Raw genomic sequence first — 23,887 nt, 5'->3', positions numbered from 1 at the left:
AGTTCCGTTCTCTAATGAGGACCGACTCGAACGACGGAAATGGTGCGTTCCAGGAAGCCCACAAGCTTGTGACTGCAGCGTCAACTTACGGCAGGAGATCACGTTTCATACGATGGCTAGAAAACTAAACGCCAGGCTCTGGCGAAAAACGAGGGCATTCCGTTTTCGACCGTCGGAAAACATTTCAGACTGTCGAGTGCTGCAGGCCCCCAAAAACTGTGGGAGCAGGACGGTATCTAGTAATCATTGAACGTGGACAGAAAGGGGATGCGTCAAAACGTGTCTTCGCGGAAACTGATATCGCGGGATATTAGGTGTTTTTTGGAAAAACATCACGAAATATGCCGGAACCGGTACCATTACGGCTTACTACTCTGTTATGGTCACGCAAGTGGCTGCTGTTTAGCGACATGAACGGACGTGGCCGTTCTGACAGAATTTTCGAGCATGAACCTCTCCGTAACACCACGATTCTCGACGCCGCCGAAGTGTTTAGTGTTCACGCGAACAATTAGACGGCAGATCGTTTGTGGCAGGTTCCTCAGTCACGGATTCAGCAATGAAGCCAGATACCTAGACAATATTGCGAGGGTGGAGCAACGCAACTTCAGAAACGCATCTTGTCCGGTCAGCGCTCAGGAGCTCCTTTCGTATGCAGCGCAATTCCAGATCAGTCTGTCCACACTGAGTCGAGAATCTGTGCTTTATTACACTCATGTCTCACTGATGATTCGGCCGAGTGCCGTTAGGCTCTTCACTACTCAGGGATTGGGTGTGTCTTTCACGCAGTGTAGACTCCTTGGCACGGGTGGACGCAGATCCCACTAATTTTCCTTGGACGCAGGTGGAAACAATCAAGGCAATACCTAAAGTACCCAAAAAATGTGTGGGTTCCAGTTTTTCGCTGCGGCAATTTACAAAACCAGAAAATCATGCAAGGAACACTGCAGAGTCTAGCTGGGTCAAAAAAAAAATTCAACAAGTGAGCGACGCAAATTTTTCGGCTCCCTGTGCTTGGACACATGTGTGGACCAAAGCACACTGTGCAGGAAGTGTTCCGCTCGTCCCACCATCACTACATCGGATTTCACTGCGAATTCTCGCTTCTGCTTCTTTGTTGGCGTCGTGTACGGTGCCTCCACCATGAGAACCAGTTGCGGACACGATGAGGAAGCGACTGCCTTCGACGAGGTGGAGGCGTTTCCATCTGTTCACCTTCGCGTGGACCCTGTGAAACATCCGTGAAGGCTTCAGGGAATGAGGATACCAATGTTTCCGCCACCAGAGGGCCGAGAATATGTATCACTCGTGCACCTCTATTAGGGATCATCTTCTTGAGGTATCCTTCAAACCATCGAGCGGTAACAAGTGGCGTTTTCACGGTCGTCAGTGGCAGAGACCTATGTACGCTCCTCAGGACTAGTCTTCGGCAAATTGCCCGAACACGGCATGCCTGATTGAGAGCGAAAAGCTTCATGGGATTCTCAACGAACCAGCTGGCGTAGCGGAAAAACAACCGTGCCAAAAGCTCAAACGCGAGCAGGAGCTTAATTGCTGCAGCTTGTGGCACACCACGACGTCGGTACTTTGCAGACAGTTCTGTCATTGCAGCTGGGTCAGTGTATAAGAACGATGCGACGGCGAGTCCAAGTTCGCCTGTATCTCTTAATTCGGGGCAAGGCCCTTTGGCGGCACTCCCCAGTAACCGCGCGTAGAACAAAAAGTCGTATGGCGGATTAGGCAGTATAACGGGGAAGACATTGCCATCCCCAGCATTTACTTCAAAGCTGTGGAAGACAGATGATAGCTTCCCGCTTTGTACCCAACGATCTATCTGTTGAACGCAATGGTCGAAGACCTCGTCCCGTTCTCCTCGGCAGGCTCTTCTAGCATCCATTACCCGTGGGAGTAGTCGCAGTTTCTCGAGGCAGCTGCCTACCTTAAGACGAGCTCTATCTGATTCGCCTAGACGCTGCTGAAGCTGCAGAAGTGCTGCGTCCAGATCACTGGTTTCTGAACTTACATCAACTGGTTGTTCGTCAACTGGATACACTCCACTTTGCTCCTCCGTTGAGGGCTCGTTTGCCTCCCTCAAACTTCTCACTGCGCTGTCCAACATGTTGCTAAGCCTCTGTTGAGCTTGCCAGTAGTCTTCCTCTGGTACCTGCTGCTGTATCTGTGCAAGAGTTCCCACTTCGAGCCGCGGCCGCTCACGCTGAGGCGTCTCAGCTCCGGCTGTTAGTCTCTTCTGTCCACCCGTAGCATCGTGTGGCTGGGGAAAAGCTTGAAATTTGTTCTCCACCTGTGATACCTTGTTTTCGTTGAAAACGGTGTCAGGGGTGTCAGCATAGCCAGCGATAACGCGCTCAAAGCGGGTTGGCCTGCGTTGCGAGCCTATGCCATTTTGGACTCCCAAAGCTGCAACAGCGTAATTTGCCACAACCAAGCAACTCAAGAAGTGCCAAATCCTGGTCACTCTATAAAGATAGGGTGTCGGCATTTTTGTGTCGACTACACAGAGCTACCACAAACGATCGATACTGGAAGGACTGATGACTGTCTCAAATCACCACAATAACCCTCAAGCCAAATTCAGCACGGCGGGATTTTGAACTGCACTAAAGAAAAGAAAAATTGACCACATATATTGACACTGCGCAGAGGTGAAACATGCAGAATCAAGCTGTCACAGCCGAACTACCTCCTACTGGCCACCTTTGACAGATACTCTGTGGCGTGTCTGATTCAACAAGGTGTTCTGCTCGTTCGCCCAACCAATTGTGGGGGCATGTCGAAAAAGAACGTGGAAGAGCACCACTGATTAATGCACGCAAATGACAATATATCCTGGTTCTTTTCCGGGGAATATCGGAAAATGATTTTGAAATAGGATGCCGGTCCTATCATGCGACACCGCGTCGTCTTGGGATTTTTCAGCCTGAGACTAGCGAAAGTGGTACTCACGTGAGACAAGACAAGGACCATGGGCCTCGGCCCGGCTAGCCGCCCGGTGTGGTGGCCCAGTGCTGCAGACGTCGTTTGATGCTTGTTCAAGGCAAATCTTTCAGCTGTCGCAAATAGAACGGGAGCTGGCAGCCATCATGCATCAGCAAAGAAGATGCAGCGGCAAGCGTTCGTCCGACACGCACGCATGCCTATAGTTCATTCATTTCTTGTGGACTTGTCGCTGAGCCAACAACTTACCGTGTCCACATCTGTTCCTCCACTGTTGGTGTTTGTTCACGGGGCACTCGCAGTGCCATTGTTGGACGTCGAGGTGGTGAACGCGCTGTGACGCTCATCTTACAGAAGGGCATTACCGTCAAGGGCCGCTCAGGGTTCTGTGATTGAGGTAGGGGTGATTTCGATAGATTCCTCACAATGCACTGGGTAGCGGGAAGCTTCCCAGCGGCAACTGAAAACGTAGACAACGCGTAAGTTACTGTTGTGGTACCTGTAGTCCGACTAGCAGCAGCAGAGGAGCACTCCGCGGTTCGGCAGAATATGACACTCGTGACTCATCAGTGGTGGAGCTTTCGTTTTGACGTCGCCTGCGATATTGTACTTCTCTTTGGTCTACTGACATATCCTATATCGATGTTTCAGTTCCCGTTGCAACGTCTCGGGCGGTCTCCTCTACCCACCCACGCAGAGTGTGTCTCTCTTCTTCCGCGCTCGGATGGATTGGTAAGTGTAGTGTCACTGGCTAACACAACTGGCGTCACAGTTTGTGTCTTAAGCGCTGGCAATCAAAAGTATGCTAAGCACACTTTCTGGAGCCCAGCACCCAAGCAGCATATTTCTCGCGATGAAGTATATCTGAGAAATGCACACTTTGCGCGAGTTCCGACTATAGCAACACTTTTCCGATGGGACACCACCCCTGACTCAGAGAATGTTATGCAGCTCAGATCTGGAATCTGGCGGCAATCCGAGAAGCGATTTGAGGTGAGTCAACAGACGGAAAACTCACTGTGGTGGTTGTTCTACAGTCTGTTTTCCGCCACGGCATCTCGGGGGCAGCATCCGCTGCGGTCGTTAACTGTTTGTCTCGAGTCTCTGCTGTTCTTCCTTCCCCAGACTTCTTTTGGCTAAGCCCTTTTGATCACCACACACCATTTGGAATTGATCGAAACTGAGAAATCCACTCATTCCAACAAAAGTTATGGGAGATCCTGCTCACTATATCTTGAAACTAACGATGCTCTCACGATGCTACCCAGCGCCTTTGGTATCACGATTATCGTATCTTCCGGGTTGTTGCATATCAGCGACGCATAAGCTGAAGAAGGTTGCTCTGCACCTCACATGAGCTGTGTGGCCTGCTACCCATTTCTTCTTCGACTCGTCGACGGAAACAGAGAGGCGACACCGCTTCTCGCCACTCAGCACTGCAATCTGAGATGAACTGTCCAAACCTGCCAGCACCCGTACGAGCTGTGTGGCGAGGAAGTCGCTGACTACCCGCGCAAAAACTGATCAGGACGGCCGAAAAAAATCAATGTTGATGAGGCGACACTTCCTTTTGTTGTTCGGCGAGGAAAAATATTCTGCAGCTTCACTTCACCGAAGGTTTTATTCACGATGGGATGTACTCGTGTAGAGGTGTACGTGATTCCTGGTGCATGCAGTTGATAGATGTATTGTCCTCGTACGAATGCAGGTTGAAATTTTCCGACTCTCTCTCACTTGTTTTTTTTTGTCATTTCACATCTCCGAATATCGCACACTTTTTGGGAATCCATTGTGTTTCCTGTTCTGCGTTCCCCCAGGAGGAGTTCCTTGTTCCCGTCTTCTCGGCCGGCCCACCTGTCGGAAAAAACTGCTTTCACTGCGGCATCCGTCTGCGTAGGGGGCACTCGTCACCGACTTATTCGTTTCCACCATACTGCGTCACCATGTCGTACGGAAATGGAACCGTGTTGATGCCCATTGTGCGCCGCGTTTTCATTGGCGCTCTGGTCGGCATCTACGCGTACGCAGCGACCGATGTCGTTCTGATCCCTGGCTACGCTCAGCTCATGCAAAAATGGAAAAAGGTGCGCCGTGTTTGTCGATCGGCATTGTCGTAGGACACACCCATTGCGACATTTTCGCTCCAGTCGCGTGTCAACAGGCGAACGGCTAGACGGCCATACACTGCATAGCAGTTGGGCATGAAGGGCCAACCAACATGGTCCACCCGGAGTAGCGTCCGAAGTCTTGCTTCTCGTTGCTAACCGCATTGTTCCGGACTTAGACAAATGTACATTGCATGCAGGACCGACTTTGCTTCTTCCACAGTGTGAAATCCGTAGTCTTCTGGATTTTGTGTGGAAGTTGGCACAGGAGGCAAACTGCCAGCGAAGGCGTGAAGCGATGCGGATGAGTCGTTCGCGTTGTTCGGGGAGCTCTTTTTCAACGTCGTATTACACATGCTACTTTTGTGTCAGCTAGAAGATGGTTCATGTGGAAACATTCAGGACTGCAGGAGAAGTCGAACCGTCTAGTCTGCCATTTTCCGACGGATGTGTTTTTTCGACAGACGGTGTCGGGGTGAAATTGACGCGTTTTTTTTCTTCCTGAGGCGCAGCTGAAGCAAGTGCAACAAATCAATTGCAGCAGAAGACTGTCACAACGTAGACTGTGACGGAGTGCATAAATGCGTTCTTCTCTTGACTGCTGCCTTACTTCACTTGGAACGGTGCTTGTGTGTTTGCTCCGTGCTCCTTGCGTTACCTGTTTGTAGGGTTCTTCGACACCAGCACACGGAGGTGGACACTAGATGCAGCGAGAAAGTGGATGCTTTCACAAGAATGCTACACTTCCCAATTCGGATATTAGGGCCGCGATAGGCGGCGAAGACCCTACGAAGCTGTTGTGATTGAGCCGAGACCGAGTGCTTTTCGTCATGCAAGCCGGGAGGCCTTTCTAGCAACTTACCTTTGAAGCCATGGGCTGTGTTATTGGGTTAAGCAGTTGTTTGTTTGGACTGTAAGCCACCGATTTCAACCCATTAATCTGGTCCGCTGTGCCGTCCATGATCAAATTGCTTCAACGAGCACGTTGCTATCCTCATGAACTGGTGCGTTGTCCTGTCCAGCGGGATGCCCATCAGACATCTGTGCTTCGTAGAATCTTGCTGATGTTCCGCACTTGGCCCCTTCACTCGACTGAATGCGTGACCCCATGTGTGTAGTCAAGCTCAGATGACGCAATGAGACGCCACTCAAAGATAACTGCGGGCTCCATGGAAAGACAATTCTCTCTGCAGACAGCGTGAAGAACTTCTCGTGTAGCGCTAATGCCGCAATACACATCTATATTTCTCTTTTGCAGAGAAAAAGGTAGCTGAAATACGCGTCACAGGATGCATCAATTACACCAAGAAGACACAAGACGCGTGTGTGTTTCAAGAGCGGCATTACTTCCCTGCTTCGCATTTTTCCTTCGTCGCGGAAGCGGTAAAAAAAAGGCGGTGCCCCTAACGAGTAACTACTCCAGCATATTGAATGAGTAGAACATCGGAATGGCGCAACAAGGCAATTCATTTTTCTAAAGCGGAGGCCGTTCTTTGGAATTGAACTCACGTAGAGGACAAGCATCCAGTGTGGAAGCCTATGCTTCCGAAAGAACCCAGGCTTATGCGGATTTATTTCAGAATACCGTAGCAGTTTCAGTTAAGAGGCACTGTAATGGTGGCAGATATAATTTACCACTATTATGTGCTCCTGGACCCAACGACATTTCTGCTGTGCCATAGCTATGCAACCCCGAGGTTGCTGCAAGAGTTTTCGGGGATATAGGACAACTTTGGATACCGTTGCTCCCGGGTCTCTGCCGTGTAGTGAACTTCGTGCGCTGCACTAAACACGGCCTGAAACACTTCGCCTGTTCACACGCCATCTTTCAGACGCGTAGCCCTATCAATGGTGGGTACGTTTCGGTCTTCGAAACCCACACACTACACGTTTGGTCGCCTGCAAAAGTTACACTGATGACGTGAATCAAATCTGCAGTCCAGTTCCGAGCCAGTCTGATTTTGGTTTGTTGCATCTAGGCCACTCCGACGCTTTGAATCTGCCACACGAAAGCAGGGACAGGAGATACTCATAGACGCTGTTGCTTTGCTGCCGTGGGAGTCCCTGTGTTCACCTCGCTGGTGACTTATAGTGTGCCCTGATGATGCACGTGTCGCGGGCATCCCCATGTAAAGGTGACTCACCCGATCTATGGGCCTTTTTTGGCTCAAGATGATCCAGGCTTGTTGTCACCAAGAGTCCATCGTTTCTGGGATTGATACAGTTTTTCTTTACTGGAGCGTTGAGCTCGTTTCCCTGCTGACAGTTGACACGTTGCCGTTTTCACAATCTGTCATTGCGTGCTGCATTCTAATACGACGCACAGCAGTGGAGGCTCCCGCCTCACGTTTTTGTCGCCGCGCTATTGTGTGAAGGATCAGTTGTCTTGCCAAGAGCAGCGCCGCGAAATGGCGTCGAAACAAAATGACAAAGACGGCGCAGTGCGCCGGGACGCGTCATTCGAGTGTGGAGTGAAAGCTGGCGACTGGTTGCCCGGATTTACTCCAAGAGAAGAAACAGTCTACGTTCACGGGGGTGTTGAACCGGACCCCCTCACTGGAGCAATTTTGCCACCGATTTATCAGAATACAACTTTTGTTCAAGAAAGTGTTGAAAACTATTTGAGCAAAGGGTTCTCATATTCGCGAACTAGTAACCCGACGGTGCTCAGTCTAGAAAAAAAAATTGCCGAAATAGAGGGAGGCTTCGGCGCGTGCTGCTTTGCCACAGGAATGGCCGCAACTGTCACGGTGAGTTCCAGTTGCTACTGCTTCCTGTTTGCCTATTTGGCTCATGGAAAACGATCCACACCGCTGTTGCAGTATAAGGAATCGTTCTGTAGCCAGTTGACTGTGTCCGTCCTGGTTTACCGTAGTCGTCTTGTAGTAACAGAGGGGTCCAATAGAGAAGAAATGGTCTTATACTTTTTTTTGTGACGCAGATAAGCGAGACGGCCTTCGCTCTCGCCATCAGATACTTCATCCGTTTCAACATGCGTACCTGTACATTACAAAACGTTTTTGCCTGTGTACCGAGAAAACCAGCTGTCACATTCTTGATTGGCTGACACATTCTCCATCTGTTTCAGAGGCTGAAGACACCCGTGTGAAACAATGTGGTTTCTCATGTGAGCATTATTCCTCGATGGTGACAAATTAATAAGGACCTCTGAAGGAGGGCGATAACTTGCATTTTTGCAACAGTTGAGGCGCTCAGTGTGCAACCGTCAGCTCATAGGAAGACAAATACACCATGCCGGCCCTCTTTTGTCTTGAATCAGATATTCAGTGCTTTTTTGGCGCCGGGCGACCACTGTCTTGTTACCAATTGTTCCTACGGAGGAACCAATCGCTGCGCTCGACTGCACTTCTCCAAGTACAATATCGATTTCGAATTCATCGATTTCCGCGATCCCACAAATGTTGAAAAGGCGATTCGTCCTCAAACAAAAGTTGTTTTTTCTGAGTCCCCCTGTAATCCAACTCTGTATTTGGCTGACATTGAGGCCATCAGCCAAATATGTAAAGAGAAGAAGGTCTTACACGTATGCGATAGCACCTTCGCCACACCTTACATGATGCGGCCCCTCGATCTTGGTGCTGATATTGTGGTTCAGTCGACAACCAAGTACTATGATGGCCATAACTGTACTCTTGGAGGAGCAGTGATATCTTCAACCAAAGAAATACACGATAAAGTCTTCTTCCTTCGGAATGTGATGGGGAACATCATGAGTGCCCAAACCGCGTTCTACACGCTGCTTACTCTTAAGACGCTGCCCATTCGTGTAGAGAAGCAGAGTGCGAACGCGCAGAAAATTGCGGAATTTCTGAGCAAGCACCATAAGGTTGAACATGTGATATACCCAGGCATACCTTCGTTTCCTCAAAAGGAGCTCGCCTTGAAGCAGCACAAAAACGTCCACGGGGGCATGCTAGCTTTTGAGGTCAAAGGAGGTACAGAAGCAGGTAAATGCGCATTCCTGTGCTTGTTGCCCCTTAATCCAATGCTTGCCTAGAACATAATGGTACTCGCTGCAGGACAGAGTTTATCCAGAGAAATAGTGTAACGAAGTCGAACTTCACAGTTTACTGAGACTGAGTATTCATGACCAGACAATGTTAGTCGCGTTAGGTCCCCCTACTAAAGGGATAAATAACCATTAAGAAAAACAACCGTTGAGAATGTAAATTGATAAAAGTCGAGCTTTATGTGAAGTGCCTTTTCAGTATCTGTGGATTAGACGTACGCTCAGATGTGTGTTTTCTAAAACTGGCATCACTGTTTGCGTCACCTGTCAGGCATCAGAATGATGAACCACGTTCCGCGTCCCTGGTCTTTGTGTGAAAACCTGGGAGCGTGCGAGTCGATCATCACCTGCCCCGCTGTTTTCACTCATGCGAATATGCTTCGAGAAGATCGACTTAAAGTTGGAATCACGGACGGATTCATTCGGGTTTCAGTCGGCATTGAAGATGTCAACGACCTTATTGATGGACTCGACTACGCTCTTAGCAAAGCGTGAACCTCAAGGGTGGGACGTATCTCAGCATGTGCATTTAACGCTTCCTGTCATCTTGTATTCTGAAAGGAGGCTCTTCATTCTGACAGCGCGGCGCGATTTTAGACATGCGCCTGCACACATGCGACCGACAGAATGTGAGTATCTACTTTCGAATCATGACCAAGATGGCACGAGCAGTGAGGAACTTTGCGATGAGCCTCGTCACATGTAATGACCCTTTTTCACATCGAGCGTCTTGCGAAAGCGTGAGCGTCTCCACTTTAATGACTTTTTTTCCGGTCCTTTCATACATCTGCGCAGAGTTGGAAGTTGGGCTAGGCACTATCTTTGTGCAGCCGCCTTGGCCTGCTTTGGTCGACTGTGTGCGTCCGTCCCCCCGCTCCGAACGTGACAAAGTCCCCCTTTCTAGGAAAACTGATGGGGGCTGGGGGCTGTTGGCTAGTAGCTTGCTATTTGTATCCCCATGGAGGGCCTACCGCTACTTCACTGTACAGTGTAGCTTGAATCTCTCGCACTTCAAGCGAAAGGCTGCGGACACCGGAAGCCACCGCGGCCGGGCTGGCAGCGAGAATGCTCCCGCAGAGCTAAAATCGATTTTCGCGCGCGTCCAGACAACTCATGACACGTAATACGTAGATTAATTGACAACGACACATTCACCATTCGTAACCTCGTTACGGTGCATGGTCCGCTTTCGCGAACGCTGCACCTGTCCACCCCTGTTGTTTTTACCGGCAGATCATCTAGCCAAACCCTGCCGCACACCTGCCGAACGGCCTGGACGCCTGACAGCAGCTTTGCTGCTGATCACTCGTGTGGTCACCTGGTTTCGACATTCGAACCCTGCAGTATCAAATGCAGCGCTAAGGGGCGTATCACCCGTTCGCGCGTCCCGTACTAAGGTCGACATATCTCCGCCCGTGTGCCTGTCTGAATGTTTCATTCCACGTCTATCATTCATATCACCATGCGCACGGCTTGACTGTCCATAAGATCGAAAAGGAGTGCCATTTCTGCTGAAAAATGCAGCCGACATCTTGCCAGAGTTGCCTAGATCGAGCAGCTCAGTTCCCCTGAATAAGCCGCGGCTACTTTGGCAGATCAAGTCGAAAGCAGGAATGTCAATTTTTGGGCGGGAAATGCTCAACTCGTCTGGCTCATTTGCTTCGCTCATGCCAGCCGTTCTACCCCAGTTCTCTAAACTAGGGAACTGACTAAAGGACAGCGATCGCAAATCCACAGTTCGGAACGGGAAAGCGTAGAAGGGCGTAGGAATGTGCCCCGTCTTGCCACAATGTATTTGTCGCTTCTTCAAGGAGTCACTGTTCTTGCTTGTATGCGATGCCTCCGGAGGGCACGGATTAAAGTGGATTCCTTCCCTGAAGAGACAATGTGAAAGACGAGAAAATCCACCCGTTCAATCGCCCCCTTGGAGCACATGACTTGCATGCGCTGTGGCTGAGAAGGAACGGTGCACTACTCATACCCTGATTAAAGAGTCACCAGTAGGTAATACCCGGCACTTCTCCAGTGCAACAGTTATTAGAACTGAGACTAGACTCCTTGGTACACACCACACAATGAGACGCGTAGCTTTCAATAGCACACGAGGTTACAATTTGTTACAAATTCTCATGCGCGCTCTGCTGGTGTAACATGAGCAAAGTAGAGGGCTACTCCCTACAGCCTCCCGCCTCACAGGTCTTATCCGTTTCTGTAAAAAATGCCTATCTATCTGTTCACCTTAAGGAATGGCTGTTGTACACGTTATAGATGGTCAACAGACAGAACCTACCCTAGCATCAAAGTATCGACGCGCTTGACAATGTCGCCCAGAAGCGAGGCAGAACCGCCAATGAGACACAGAAGCTGCGAGGAGGGAAACAGAACACACTCACAAAAAGCTAGACCCTGAAACACAGCATGCGGCCAGTATCATGCGCCTCACAGTATCCAACAGACGCGTCCACACCCCAGAGTAACGTGAAAAAGACCAAAGGCCTATTCCTCCTCCACATTAGAATCATTGCCCCTTCCCAGCGCAAGAGGAAACCTAAACTCCCGCACAAGAGGAAGGACTGTATTCACATGATGTTATGCCGTTCTTGTCGCTCATGTCAGTCGCTCCGGATGAGAGCAGGCGTTCAACGGCCGTCCTCGGGTTGCCTGATCCTTCGCTACATCGTAAGCACTCGTCTCTGTTCATGCGAATTTGAAAGGCGAGAGACACTGGCTAGCTCGGAAGATGCACAGACCTGCACGAAATAGAATGTCTGAATGCGACAACGTTGAGTCGATCCGCTGCAGAGACGCACTGCATGCCTTCTGACAAGTCCTTCCCTTTGAGATTCCAGTTTTCTCTACCTTATCGGAACGCCTGTTGACACGCATGACGACTGCGTAGCAGACGCACGTGAAGTTTTCTGTCGCCTCCACGACCTTCAGTCTGCATGGCTTTCGTCCTTTTCGAAATGAAGAAGGCCCTTCCGACCCTGAATGAAGAGAATGTTCCGGCACGCATGGTGACGCGAGTTCGTCACGGTCTAACGCACTTAGCATGATGGCAATGAACAGCAGAGTTTCCTTTTGTAGTTGCACTGACATTTGCAAGATATGCTCGTAGATAGTCTCAAAATCTCTCAAAGATAGTGACAGGTTCTTCACGTTTCTTCTGCTTCTTTGGCGTGGGCGAGAAAGAGACTCACTCGGATACCAGCATCCGGTGCAAGAAGATCCACTATTAGCCTCTGTCAAAAGGATTGCCCCCCCCCCCAAACGAAGGAAGCGGGAACAAATAAACAAGCAGGAAGATCGCATTTTACCATCCGTCTCCCTCTCTGGCTTCTCCGTCCACAGCACCTTGCTCTGTGTGTCACAGGATTTAAAATCGCGTACATGCGTCTTCACCAAACGAAAACAAGATCCCGACGTATGCTGTCATCGACCCCTCCAGTCACGCCTGGTGCGCCGTTCCTGTCTTCTCAGGGGAGCCCTTTGTCGTTTTGTCTCTGTACACAGCAGGCCCTACCGTGCCCGTTTCCCCTGCTTTCGCTGTGTTTCGAATAAAAGCAGAGAGGAGTGAAGAAGGAAATGCCTACTTGACTTTGGCATCATCTCTGTGCACAAGGCCGCGACGGGGGGGATGGAGCGCTTCAAGTTGTGTTTCTCGCGCTCGCCACTGATCGCGAGGGCGACAGTCATTGCTGGGAGGCAGCTCAGAATCTGTATACCGAGCACGAGAGGGAGACAGACTTGCCGACCACAGTCGAGAGCGAGTTTCACAGGTTTGTGCAGAAAAGGAGATAATCAAGAACAGATAGACAGGTAGAAGGAATAGCACCTATGCATCAGGACGGCGGCAGCCTGCTTTTGAAAGCGTTCAGAGAAAACATGCAGACATCTCGCCCGGAGACCGATTTAAAGGGGACGCGTCTCTACACTGGAAATACTCCCGCCCACACCGGGCCTCCCTAACCGCTAGATTCGAAGTCGTACAGAGACAGCAATAACCGTTGGATGTCAAGGAGGGAAAGCAAGAGAACGACTGAGACAAAGAAACATGAGACAAATACATCTCAACTGACTGTCTTATGACTTGGATCCGAATATCCAGTTCTCTCTCGAGTGCAAACATCCGAAAATCCGCTTTTTGACTCACACTGGAATCATAAAACGTGGCCGACGTGACTAGAAAAAAGACTGAAGAGCGATGGGAAAAAAGAGAAACAACTTCCCTCTCTTTCGCAGAAGCCTGACAGAGGTATCGTCGAACCATAAATGATTGACCAAAGTGTCTACAAAACTATCACTACAAAGCGAGGAGAAAGAACTTTACCTTCTCTGTTGCAGATGCTGAGCAGAGGTGTTCCCGAACTCCTCCGGTTGCATCGCCGCAGCCGACGAGGAGCGCGTCGCATTCTCTCAAGGCGATTTGAATCTTTTCCAGAGAAATCCAAACCCACTTTCTTGCCGTGGGCCTAGGAACCGCAAGACCATCTGCTTTTCGTTTCCGTGTTTCTGCGCAGCGTCCAGCTGAAAGACCGGGAGGAAATCTTGCCGGCGGTGAAGCAGACGCGCGAGAGAGAGACGCGTCAAAGGAACTTTCCAGAGGCAACAGGCTCGAAGCGCACAAGATCTGCGCTTTCGACAGACATCCCGCGGCTTCTCGTTCTCCATTTTTGCGGCTGTCGCCTTCTAGGTTGGGTTCGACGTTTTTCGCTTCTTCGCTCTCTGCCACTTCGTCGCCGACACCTCTCCTCACACTCACCTCTTCCTGTTCTTCCTCGGCTGTCGGGCAGAGGGCACCGTGACCTTCGGACCTCGTTCTCTCTAAAGAAAGACACCCAAGCTCTGTGTTGGTGTCCTGAAAAGTCAGGAAAAACGAGCAAAGGCTCTCCCACGAGAAGCGCGGCAAGCCGCTGCGAAAAAGAAGAGAACGCGAAGAAGGGAGGAAGTGGCTGAGCAGCCGAAGCCAACGGAGTTCGGCTGGGGAGGGTGCGGGGGGACGCTCGAAGGGATCGACGCAGCGCGGAAAAAGATGCGCAGGTGAACGGCAAGAACAGGAAACGGCGAGAGGCGACGCTGGAGGAGAAGGACCCGGAGATGTGAAACGCGAACAAGACGAGCTGGATGCGGACAGAGGAGCAGACGAAAAGCAACGCCCACGGGGACAGACAGATACTGGTTCAAGAGGGACGCGAGGAACACGGAACTCCACTTGCTGCGATCTCGAGGAAGAGCAACGTTCACGCGTTTCCGGAACAGCCTGTCTTCGCCACTCAAGAGCATCGGGAATGCTGGGGTTTTCGAGTTTCTCTTTTCCTTCACCTGTCGCTCTCAGCAGCTCCTCTCGAGCTCCATCCGTCCGTTGTTCTGGGCCAGAGTCGCTTTCCTTTAAACCTACCACTGGACGTTCTTCGCTTGCTTCTTTCCACTTCATTCGCAGCGCCTCGCTCTTTGATGCATCCATTCCCGCAGTCTCGTGCTCTCCAGGGAGAGCGTAGCTTTCGCCCTGGCCCTCCTTCGCGGCCTCCTGTCTCTCACCCGCACGCATCGTCGCCTTGGTCTTCGCTTCCAAGTCTTTTCTTTTCTTCTCTTCCTCGTTGCGTCCCCTCCTCACTGTTTCGTCCTCGCCGTCAGTCTTCGGTCCACTTTCTGTGTCTATATCTTCATCCTCATCTCTGCAATCCACCTCTGTTTCCTCTTCCTCGGCTCTCGGAGTCCTCACATGCTTCCTCCCTCTTCTCTCCTCGTTCCTGCGTTCGCCCCTTGTCGGCCTTGTCCCGTTTCCTGTACCGACTGGAGATGCGTGCGGCGCAGCGCCGGCTTCGTCATCCTCCGAGGAAGCAGACACGACCTCGTCGTACACGCGTCGATACCGCCTTCCTGTTTCTAAGTTGAAGCTAGTGTTGAAAGACAAGGGAAGAAGTCCAGAGACGAACGGAGACCCCCGTCCACGCTCCCGAGAGAACGGAGAAGGGCGCGGAGACGAGGGCAAGGGAAGCTGCGTCGAAGACGAGGAAAGAGAAGACTGGTGCAAATACGAAAGGTGCTGCTTGAAGGACGGGACGGAGAAAATGTGAACTCCACAACCGCATGCATTGGAGGCGTCCGCAGCGAAGAGCGGGTGGGCCGCTAGAGGCCTGAATACAGTGACGGAAACAAGTGAAGAGGAAGGTGAAACAGCAGCTTGAGGACCGGTGAGGCACACATGACGAGAGGAGAGGAGGAGAGCAATGCAACATGCGACAGACGGTAGGAAAAAGCAAGGGAAAAATCAGAGACGTCGAAAGCGTGCAGAGAGAAGAAGCGGCGAGAGACAAGTTCCCAACACAAAATCCGGAAAAAAGGATACTCCACAGTCAGGAGAAAAGAGAATCCGAGAGTGAACAGGCCATGCTGCGGTCAAAACACGACTGCACCGATTCCATGTTCCTGAAGAAGTTTCAGTCACATCCATTCCTTGAGCACAGTGTTCATCATCACTTGTAGCAGCGGACACCCTTCCAGAACGTAGAGACCACAACGCATCATGCAAACGTGAGTTTAGCCGTTCCTTTGCGTCTTCACCTCTTTTATGTGGGAAGACGTACGATGCGTTTGGATGTTCCACACTTTGAATACACTCCAGGATCTCTGGAACGCTGACGCGAACGCGTCTTCCCTGTGTTGAAAGGACCTGCGGGTTTGCGCTCGCTTTCCGCCCCCGTCGCGAGTCGCAGGTGTCTCCGCCGTTTTTCGTCGAGGCTTTCACACGGCTCTGCTGCATGCGCTCCGGCCGCGCGTCTGACACGCTGCTGTCTCCCGATCGACAGTCCTTTCGTTCTGCGCCTTTCCCGCAGCACTCGCAAACGCGGACGCTGGAAGAGGCACTCGTCTTCCCTGGCCCTCTGCTGCGCGTCGCTTCGCTATCGAGCGCGGAACCTCGGTCGCCCTGCTGGCTGGGTCGTTCCCTTCCGCGCTCCCGCTCCTCGGCTGCCGCTGCGTGCATGTAAGGGCAAGCGACAACGCGAGGCGCCAGACCAGGTCGATCAGCGGAAGACGAGGCCGGCGACAGGGCTCGACACGGGTGAAGGAGAATGCGGTGCGAAAAGGACGCGGGGAACGAACGAGAACAGAGACGCTGAAGACGAGCTGGAAAGGAGGCCAGGGAACTTGCATCCAACGGATCTCTAGCAGGAGGCAATCGACGCCCTAGCGTCGAGGAAGCAGAAGAGGAAGAAGCTGCGGAAGAAGCTGAAGAAGACGGGGAAGAAGTAAGAGACGTTCGGCGAGAAGAGAATACATGCGTGGCCGAACGTGAAGAAGAGAATCTTGGCGAGGGAGAACGAGAGAGACCGTTGTTCGGATTCGGCGCGGCATCCAGCACATCCGCTTGTCTCTCTCCCTTTGACGGGCAGGTCGAATTCTCTTGACTGGCTTGTGCGCTTCCTCCGGGCTCTTCTCTGTCCTCTCGTGCCTGAGACGCGATGCGATTCCCCGATAGCGAAGCAGCTCCTTGCTTGAAAGCCGGATGCCCACTTCCCCTTCTGACACTTCCTTCACCTTCTGGTTCTCCGTTTGCCGAGAATTCCACATCGTCGTCCCTTTTTCTCTTGTATCTGTTGGTCTCGTCTCCTTTTCGCTCGCCTCGTGTTCTCTCGCTGTCTCTTGCCCGTTTCCTCCACTGCTCCCCCTCTCTTTCTTCGTCGTGTGGGAGGCAATCCTCTGCTCCCTCCCCGACTTCAAGTCTGTCGCCGCCCCTCTGCTGTTTTATGTTTACAGCTGCTCCTCGGCTTCTCCCGTCGCATCCGTCCGGTGTTACGGTAGAGTCAGCCATGCACGCCTCTCGCGCAGTTGCTTCCTCTCTCGAGTTTTCCTCTGATTTAGCTCCTCTCTCGTTGCTCGCTTCGCTCTTGCGTGCTTCCACCAATCTGTCTGCCGTCTCGCGTCGCGCTCTCCCTTCCGCGCATTGCACGTCGTCTGTTCCGCACGAGACACGCTCCCCGAGGTCTTCCTCTTTGTTAGGACTGTCGAAAAATTGGATGCATGCGCTCGCTTTGCTCATCGCCTGGATTGACGAAAGCAGGCTCTCACCAAGTCCCTCGACCCACCCTGGCGTGTTGACGACCAGCGGCACAGTCGGAGGCACCCACGCGAATTTCCCCGCCGTATGTTTCGCCCTGTTCTGCCTGTTTGACGTCGCCGCCGAGGCAACGGACCCCAAACCAGATTTCGCAGCAAAAGAAGAGACGGAGGGCGAAGAAGAGACGGAAGAAGAAGAAGAGACGGAAGAAGAAGAAGAGACTGCAGGAGGAGACGGCGAGACGAAAGATTCGGAGACTACAGGAGAAGAAGGACAGAGACAAGAAGAAGAGAAAGAACTGACGGCAGATCTGGCCGGCTGGGCAGAAGCGGAGGACACAAGAGAGGCTGCGACGGAGACAGATGAGGGATACGAAAAGGCACCGGAAGAAGCCGTGGAGACTGGCGCCGATCCAGAGTGAAGAGCAGAGCGACGATCGCCCTGGATGTGTTCGCAGTAGGTCGAGATGCATCGACTGATGCATCGCAAATACAAGTGCGGCGCAGATTTGGGCGAGATATCCCCGAAAAAAAGATTTGCCATCAGCTTGTTTCTTCGACCCTCTCCCACTGGAGACGCGCCTTGCAGAGTGCTGACATCCAGGGAGTCCACCAACATGTGCGGCGGCGTCAGGAGCGGCTCAGACACCTGAACGGCGAGCGAGTCGAAAGTTCACAGTAAACGAAAAATAGGCGTGTCTCTACGGAGACGCAAAGCGCCTCTGGCTGTAAAGGATGGAAGGCGTCGTTCTTAATTGAAAACGAATTCGCGTTTTAGATTGGATTCACTTGCAGGCTAAAACGCGGAGGGAAACCAAATGCCTCCACCTACAATGTCCTACATTATTATTAGTGATGCTTCAGAACAGGTGCGTCGAGAAAAACAGTCACATTTTCTCTACGGCAGACACAAACGTACATCAACACATGCATACATGCATGCGCATGTATGCATGTATGAATGAATGTATGCACATACCTACGTGCTTAGATGCACGATGGGATGCAAGCGAATGACACTGGGTGGACCTCACTAATTACAGGGGTTGCTCGGGGTGAGTCACGTCGATCAAATGTACATACATCCATATACAGGGTGGCATTTCGCGTGACATACTTGAAGGAATCTTCCAGGCACACGCAGGCAGGAGCTCGGGCTATAGAGAAGTATGACCATGCATCGGGAAGTCTCTCGTCTTTCCTTTTCTGTCCGGGGAATTCTCTTCAAATCAAGAGACCCGCTTCCTTGTTGACCTCGAGGTGCAGTGGCTTGTCATCTGCTTCCTCTGTAGAGAGACAGAAACGTACCTCTAGAAGCGAGACGCATCCGGGGAGCGTGAAAGTCGGTTGTCCGACATCAGCTTCCAGGTAGGCGACCTGCGAAAAAAATCAAACGGAGGATCCCGGGGATAAGCAAACAACGCCGCATGCAGCTTCTCCCGCTGTCGCGCCAGGAACGAGGAATCCACACCACTCAGACAGCAGCGAGAGGGGCTCCGACACACAAGAAATGTGCAGCCGACGTTCATTCTCGTAACATGGAACGGATGACCGGATAAACGCTGGTGCCTCCATGTTCATTTACACTTGCACAAATAAAAATATTCAATCGTGTGTATATATATGTAAATATTTCCACAAGTGTACAGATTGCGTTTGGTCCCTTAACAAACGGCTTGACCCGCGTAGCTGACTGAGATGAGTCTCTGCATATACAAGTGTTTGCACTTTTAAAATGTTTTCCTGTGCATGCATGTGCTCTCTGTCATGTTCCTACGAGCCTCGCACACCACAGCAATTCAGCAATTCAGTGCGGACAGGAACGGAATAAAGGGGAGTATCAACCCGCACATGGCGGCTACAGCTGCATCGTGCTTCGCGTCCTTCTCACCCGAGGAAAGAAATTGAGAAGAAAATTGAGAAGAAAGTACGAAAAGGTTGATTTGCCTGCTCCCTTGCTGCCCCACAAAACCGCGACAGGGAGGCGTCTCTGTCCATTTGCGCATTGCCGATACGTCTCTGGAGAACAAGACAGAGAACAAGAACTCAAAAACGAAACATGCACAGCAAAGCACCGCGAAAACACAAAATAGAAATGTCCTGGCCATCCTCTGCAGTTCGGGTGAGGATGGCTCATACCCTGTTATTGACTTCTTTTCACTCCCCTTGTTTTGTTCTCCCTACATGCGCTATGTCCTCTCCAGACAGCTACATCTACTACCTGTCTCCATTTCGAGTCCTATTGACACATATCAATCTACCCGCACATTCACTCATATCGCACTCTTTATCTACGTACATGATGACCTATCCAGATCCACATAAATAAATATGTACTTATCTTTTGTTCGATCTCCTATCTCTCTCTCTCTCTCCTTCAGTTCTGTATCTAGCTATTTCTATCTAACTATCTTCATACGCATACACAAAAGGGAACTTGGAAAGAGAAGAACACCTCTGTAAAGACAGGTGTGCCACTGGGCATTTCTTTTCGTTCTTTTCGCGGTGGCGCGCACCTTCTGGGATGCATGCAGACGATCTCTCGCTGAGACAGGGGGAACAAATCCATTTTATTCCTGGCCGAGAGGCAGAGAAAATTGGGAGGAGGGACGGCGACTCCTCACTTGCAAAAATCCGCAACAGCTCGAAGGCCACGTAGCGCCTGCAAAGCGGAAAGCAAGACACAGAAACGAAAAAAACACTGGCAAGTGCGATGAGGGGAATCTGATCATGATGTGGATCTACAGAGAAGAGACACACGCAGCGAAGAATAGACACACGCACACAGAGGAGGGTGTAGATGGAGAAACACAACTCCATAAGAGACCGGTCACGATAGATAATGAGACAAAGAGAATGACACAACTATTTTGGAGAAAGGAAACCGCCACAGAACGTGAGACTAAAACCGAGTTAGAGCGCCGACTGGCCGCTCTGAAATCTCTTTTCCCTCGGACCTACCACGAAGGCGGAAGAATCTCCAGGGGCCGGTAGAGACACACGGGCGCAGGCGGCTCGACGGCGGAGTGAATGGGGACAGATCCACAGGGTGTGTCCATTTGCGCAAAGCAAAGGACGACCGGGTATCTCTGATGCAGAGAGAAAATAGATACACAACCACTACCGCCAATACCACTGACTATACAGGAAGAAGATAAGGTGAATACCACTGAAAGAGTTTAATAGATGCTAATGCCAAGTCAGAAACAGAAACACAGCTGTGAATACCATTGTAGTTGTAAGGCATGCGCTAATATCACTGGAGAATAAAGTATACGGTAATATAACTGTAGACAAACAGACTATGCTTATGCCGCTCGTCAGGTACGTTTTTTGCCACAAGAAATCGAACGAAGCTTCTTGTCTACAACTTGCTTGGATCTCACTTTTTTGGAGATTCTTTTCAAAGCTTCGCCAACTTCCACCGAAGGAACCACCTCCACTCGCAGTTTCTCGTCGACTTGCAGAAGCCGCCGCAGCGCCGGCCCGACCGTCTTGGCACTTGCGGTGGCACCTCCTCCCCGAGGTCCGCTAAGGAACCGGCGAGGTAGGCTGTGAGACAAACCGAGGTAAAGAACAGGGAAGAAGGGAAGTACAAGGAAGTACGGCGCTCAAAGTAGGCGTTCGTGTAGGATCACGACTAGCCAGAGGGCCACCGGACCCTTCGAAAAAATCTTAGCCTATAGAAATAGCAGCCGTAGCCGCTTCGGCTGAGAGATGTGCACCCGTATCTTGTGGACGGCGACAGGCCGCACAGAGAGCCGAACGTTGAAGGGAACAGCGGAGAACACAGACAGACACGGAACGCGCCAAAGGCACACATTTGAGCTTTGCTGGGACGAAAAATATCAGGGATCTACACACAGCTCTTTGTTGGAGAGAGGAAAGAAACGGAGAGAAGGTCGACTGGCATCCTTCGATATTCGAGTTTTATTCAGGCTCCTCTTTGACAGAATGAGGCTCGACGCCTACCTGTCTACTGAGGCCGTGAAGAGGCTTGACACCGCCTCTGCATCTCCGCCAGTGAACTCCACGAACTGCTTTTCGAGTTGAGAGCACGCACAACGATCTCGCGCATTCCCGAAGACGCTTTGACCTTCCTCAGCTCCGGCGTGAGTGGCCGAGACAGCGTCGGAAGCTGCTTGCGTCGTCACGGCCCTCGGCGTTGCTCGCAGTCTGGAGACTTCTGCCTCCAGAGCGTTCCGCGAGGCGCCCGCCGTCACTTCAGCGTCTTGGCATTCGTTCGTTGGGCCGCCAGGCGTCTTCGCACAGGCCCTGCGAAGCCGGGCGGATGCCGTTCCAGGTGCCCCCACGGCGAGAATCCGAACTGTTGGGCTCCAGACGGGGCACGAGACAAGCTGGTAGTCCCGGCTCGGCGGAAACAAGTGACCCCGGACTTCGGCAGTGCCTCTGAGAGAAGCGACCGGGAGATAGAAAAGACGAACAGAAGGTTGGGAGTTTACACAGATACGGGGAGGGACAGAGACCTATGACTGAGAGAAGAGAGAGCGAAGGTAAACACCCAGAAAGTGTGCATAGAAAGAGAGGGGCGGGCACGAAGAAAGACAGACGAACCGGGAAACACGCTTGCTGAGAGGAGAGGGCCACAGCATCCAGGGAAGCAGAAGAAGCGTAAACAACTTCCGCCACCGGTGATCAAGTCTTGCCCAGATGATCCTTGGCAGAGAAGAAACGCTTGAACGCGTAGACAGACCCACCTTCATCGAGCAAGAAAAAATGTACGCGCAAAAGCGGTGCAAATACCGACGCCTCGAGATGAAGAAGATGTCTTACCTGAGAACTCTGAACCAAATGGTCGAGTCTACGCGGACCCACTCGCCACGAGCCATGGGGAGTATGTACATCCGAGTTGAGGGCCCTGGAGGAGACGGCCAGATGCTCGCTCGCGTCGTTCCAGAAGCGTCCTTCTTCTGCATCTTTTCAGATGAAGTCGGAGCTGCTTGAGCAGCAAAGCACGATGGTACACACGAGGAACCCTGCTGCAGTGCGGAATCGGAAGACGAGGACGGTATGCGCGGCGAAGGCAACGCAGATTCTTCGTTTGATTCTTTCTGCTTGTTCGCAGACAGACAAGAAACATCACGACCCGCATCCGGGCAGCACGGCGAAGAAGCAGACTGAGGCGGTGACGAGGTTCCGCAGGGGGAAGAACAAGAGAGGTAGCCAGAAGCAGAAGATGGAGACAAATTAGACAACGGAGTTAGGAAAGAAGCACAACAGGGATTCGAACAAACATCAGACAAAGACGGGGCAGAGGAAGGAGAGACGACAGACGTGGAGACAGCAGAAGGTCCCGACGAAGGCTCGGAAGGTGCGAGAGCTCGCGACGAACTTGGACGACGTGATTGACCATCGCGTAGTTTCTCGCTGTCACCCTCGTCACTCCTGCGAGAGCTACTACATGGAACCTCAAACGCCAGTGGATGTAGGTCGCCCTCAGATGAGATTCTCTGCAACCCCTCTTGCTTGTCCCCGTCTTGGTGAGCGCGCTGTTCTCCCCCCGTTCTGCGTGTCTCGCTTTCCCCGTTTCCATCTCCCACAGTTCCAAGGACGCCGGTTTTTCTGCCTGCCTCCGCCTTCGCTTCGACACGCTCAGGTTGAAAAACAGAATAAGGAGACGGAAGCAGCTGCGTGCAATCCCTCTTTTCTGTCTGGTCTCTATTCCCTCCCTCCCGGTCCCTCCCTCCTTCTCTCGTGGTCTCTTGACTCGCAGGGTTGCCTCCACCGCCGCCGTGACGCACAAAAGCTCCACAGACAGCTTGGAAGACACGCGGCATGAAGATCACCTGTTCATCTTCGTCATCGTCCCCGTCTCTCCTCAGCTCTGGTCCACTCCTGTCCTCGCTTTTCGTCTTCGCCGATGCATCTGGGGCATCCCCATCGCCCGCTGTATCTCCCCTCGTCAGTGCGCCGTTCTCCGTCGATAATCCGAGCCGAGAATCCCCAGCAAGCTTTCCAGAAGTCATGCTCTCGCTGGTGTCTTCCGTTCGCCTCCGCCCTCTCTGCCCGCGAGGAACTTTCCACCAAACTTCTGCTCCGTGGTAAAGGTCTGCATGTTGCAGCTCTCGACACCGGAGGCGCCAGCATCCGTCCCCACAGGGCGCGCGCAAGACGTTTGCATCTTCCATTGTTCATTTGTGCTCGCCTTCGCGTTCTAGGCAACGCAGGCAGGATACAAGGGGGGGGGGGGCGCGACCGATGGACCGACGACACGCAGGAAAACCTGCGGACGAGGTGGCATCGGAATGAGGAAAAGCAACAGACGTGAAGCGGCGGATGCGTTAGGCAGTCACAAAGAGAATACAGACGAAGGACGGCTTTCCAGCTGGGTGGATGTGCCTCCAGCAGCGTAATGAAGGAGCAAGCGTATTTGAACTGAGGATGTCCTGCGTAAGTAAGAAATGACAGAAGCAGATCTAAGGATATCCTTAGCATGCGCGTAGGTGCTCAGCTCAGCTGCGTGAAGAAACAGGCGTTAGATGAGAGTGTCTGCGACTGCTTTTCCTGGGACTCTGAGTCTGGACGGCAACAGGATTTCAAAAATTCGCAAACCCGCGGGGCTGGTCGATGCGGCGAGCGTTGTCCACGGCGATTCCTCGCGAACGCCGTCACGAAATGAGTAGCCAGGCGACGTGAACGGCCGGAAAGCGACCTGAAAATTCCCTACGCATTTTTCAGAGTGGAAATTCGAGTGAAAGAAGTCAAGGAACAAGGACTG

The 23,887-nt window shown here is 51.9% G+C and overlaps 4 protein-coding genes across 4 annotated transcripts; 2 read left to right on the top strand and 2 right to left on the bottom strand.

The window, feature by feature from the left end:
- Positions 1–388: 388 nt before the first annotated feature.
- Positions 389–2,941, bottom strand: TGME49_312950 (hypothetical protein). The gene has a single exon (XM_002364466.2). The coding sequence runs from the start codon at positions 2,498–2,500 to the stop codon at positions 1,088–1,090; it is 1,413 nt and encodes a 470-aa protein (XP_002364507.1). The 5' UTR covers positions 2,501–2,941; the 3' UTR covers positions 389–1,087.
- A 111-nt stretch (positions 2,942–3,052) lies between these two features.
- On the top strand, positions 3,053–6,294 carry TGME49_312940 (hypothetical protein). Its single transcript, XM_002364465.2, has 5 exons — positions 3,053–3,352; positions 3,607–3,687; positions 4,272–4,430; positions 4,773–5,039; positions 5,729–6,294. The coding sequence occupies exons 3-5, from the start codon at positions 4,404–4,406 to the stop codon at positions 5,762–5,764; spliced, it is 330 nt and encodes a 109-aa protein (XP_002364506.1). The 5' UTR covers positions 3,053–3,352; positions 3,607–3,687; positions 4,272–4,403; the 3' UTR covers positions 5,765–6,294.
- A 991-nt stretch (positions 6,295–7,285) lies between these two features.
- Positions 7,286–9,879, top strand: TGME49_312930 (cystathione gamma lyase, putative). The gene is made up of 3 exons (XM_002364464.2): positions 7,286–7,810; positions 8,341–9,028; positions 9,362–9,879. Exons 1-3 carry the CDS (start codon positions 7,469–7,471, stop codon positions 9,583–9,585), a joined length of 1,254 nt encoding a protein of 417 aa, XP_002364505.1. The 5' UTR covers positions 7,286–7,468; the 3' UTR covers positions 9,586–9,879.
- Positions 9,880–10,169: 290 nt separating this feature from the next.
- On the bottom strand, positions 10,170–23,832 carry TGME49_312905 (hypothetical protein). The gene is made up of 13 exons (XM_018782736.1): positions 21,943–23,832; positions 21,121–21,558; positions 20,535–20,700; positions 20,110–20,237; positions 19,665–19,810; positions 19,040–19,167; positions 18,457–18,525; positions 15,678–17,797; positions 13,421–15,227; positions 12,684–12,807; positions 11,950–12,077; positions 11,381–11,454; positions 10,170–10,964 (listed from the first exon to the last, which is right to left on the bottom strand). The coding sequence occupies exons 1-13, from the start codon at positions 23,295–23,297 to the stop codon at positions 10,325–10,327; spliced, it is 7,323 nt and encodes a 2,440-aa protein (XP_018635457.1). The 5' UTR covers positions 23,298–23,832; the 3' UTR covers positions 10,170–10,324.
- Positions 23,833–23,887: the final 55 nt, after the last annotated feature.

This window comes from Toxoplasma gondii, chromosome XI (assembly GCF_000006565.2).
Source record: "Toxoplasma gondii ME49 chromosome XI, whole genome shotgun sequence".
NCBI lineage: Eukaryota > Apicomplexa > Conoidasida > Eucoccidiorida > Sarcocystidae > Toxoplasma > Toxoplasma gondii.
This window is presented reverse-complemented; position numbering and strand designations above follow the sequence as displayed.

Coding starts and splice junctions, on each gene's coding strand:
- TGME49_312930 (XM_002364464.2), top strand. CDS start 7,469: ATGGCGTCGAAACAAAATGACAAAGACGGCGCAGTGCGCCGGGACGCG. Junction 7,811..8,340: donor GAATGGCCGCAACTGTCACG/GTGAGTTCCAGT, acceptor GTCTTGAATCAG/ATATTCAGTGCTTTTTTGGC. Junction 9,029..9,361: donor CAAAGGAGGTACAGAAGCAG/GTAAATGCGCAT, acceptor GTCACCTGTCAG/GCATCAGAATGATGAACCAC.
- TGME49_312905 (XM_018782736.1), bottom strand. CDS start 23,297: ATGGAAGATGCAAACGTCTTGCGCGCGCCCTGTGGGGACGGATGCTGG. Junction 20,701..21,120: donor TTCACGGCCTCAGTAGACAG/GTAGGCGTCGAG, acceptor TTTGTCTCACAG/CCTACCTCGCCGGTTCCTTA. Junction 11,455..11,949: donor TCAACAGGCGTTCCGATAAG/GTAGAGAAAACT, acceptor CCCTCCTCGCAG/CTTCTGTGTCTCATTGGCGG.
- TGME49_312950 (XM_002364466.2), bottom strand. CDS start 2,500: ATGCCGACACCCTATCTTTATAGAGTGACCAGGATTTGGCACTTCTTG.
- TGME49_312940 (XM_002364465.2), top strand. CDS start 4,404: ATGAACTGTCCAAACCTGCCAGCACCC. Junction 4,431..4,772: donor GTCCAAACCTGCCAGCACCC/GTACGAGCTGTG, acceptor GCGTTCCCCCAG/GAGGAGTTCCTTGTTCCCGT. Junction 5,040..5,728: donor TCATGCAAAAATGGAAAAAG/GTGCGCCGTGTT, acceptor ACCTGTTTGTAG/GGTTCTTCGACACCAGCACA.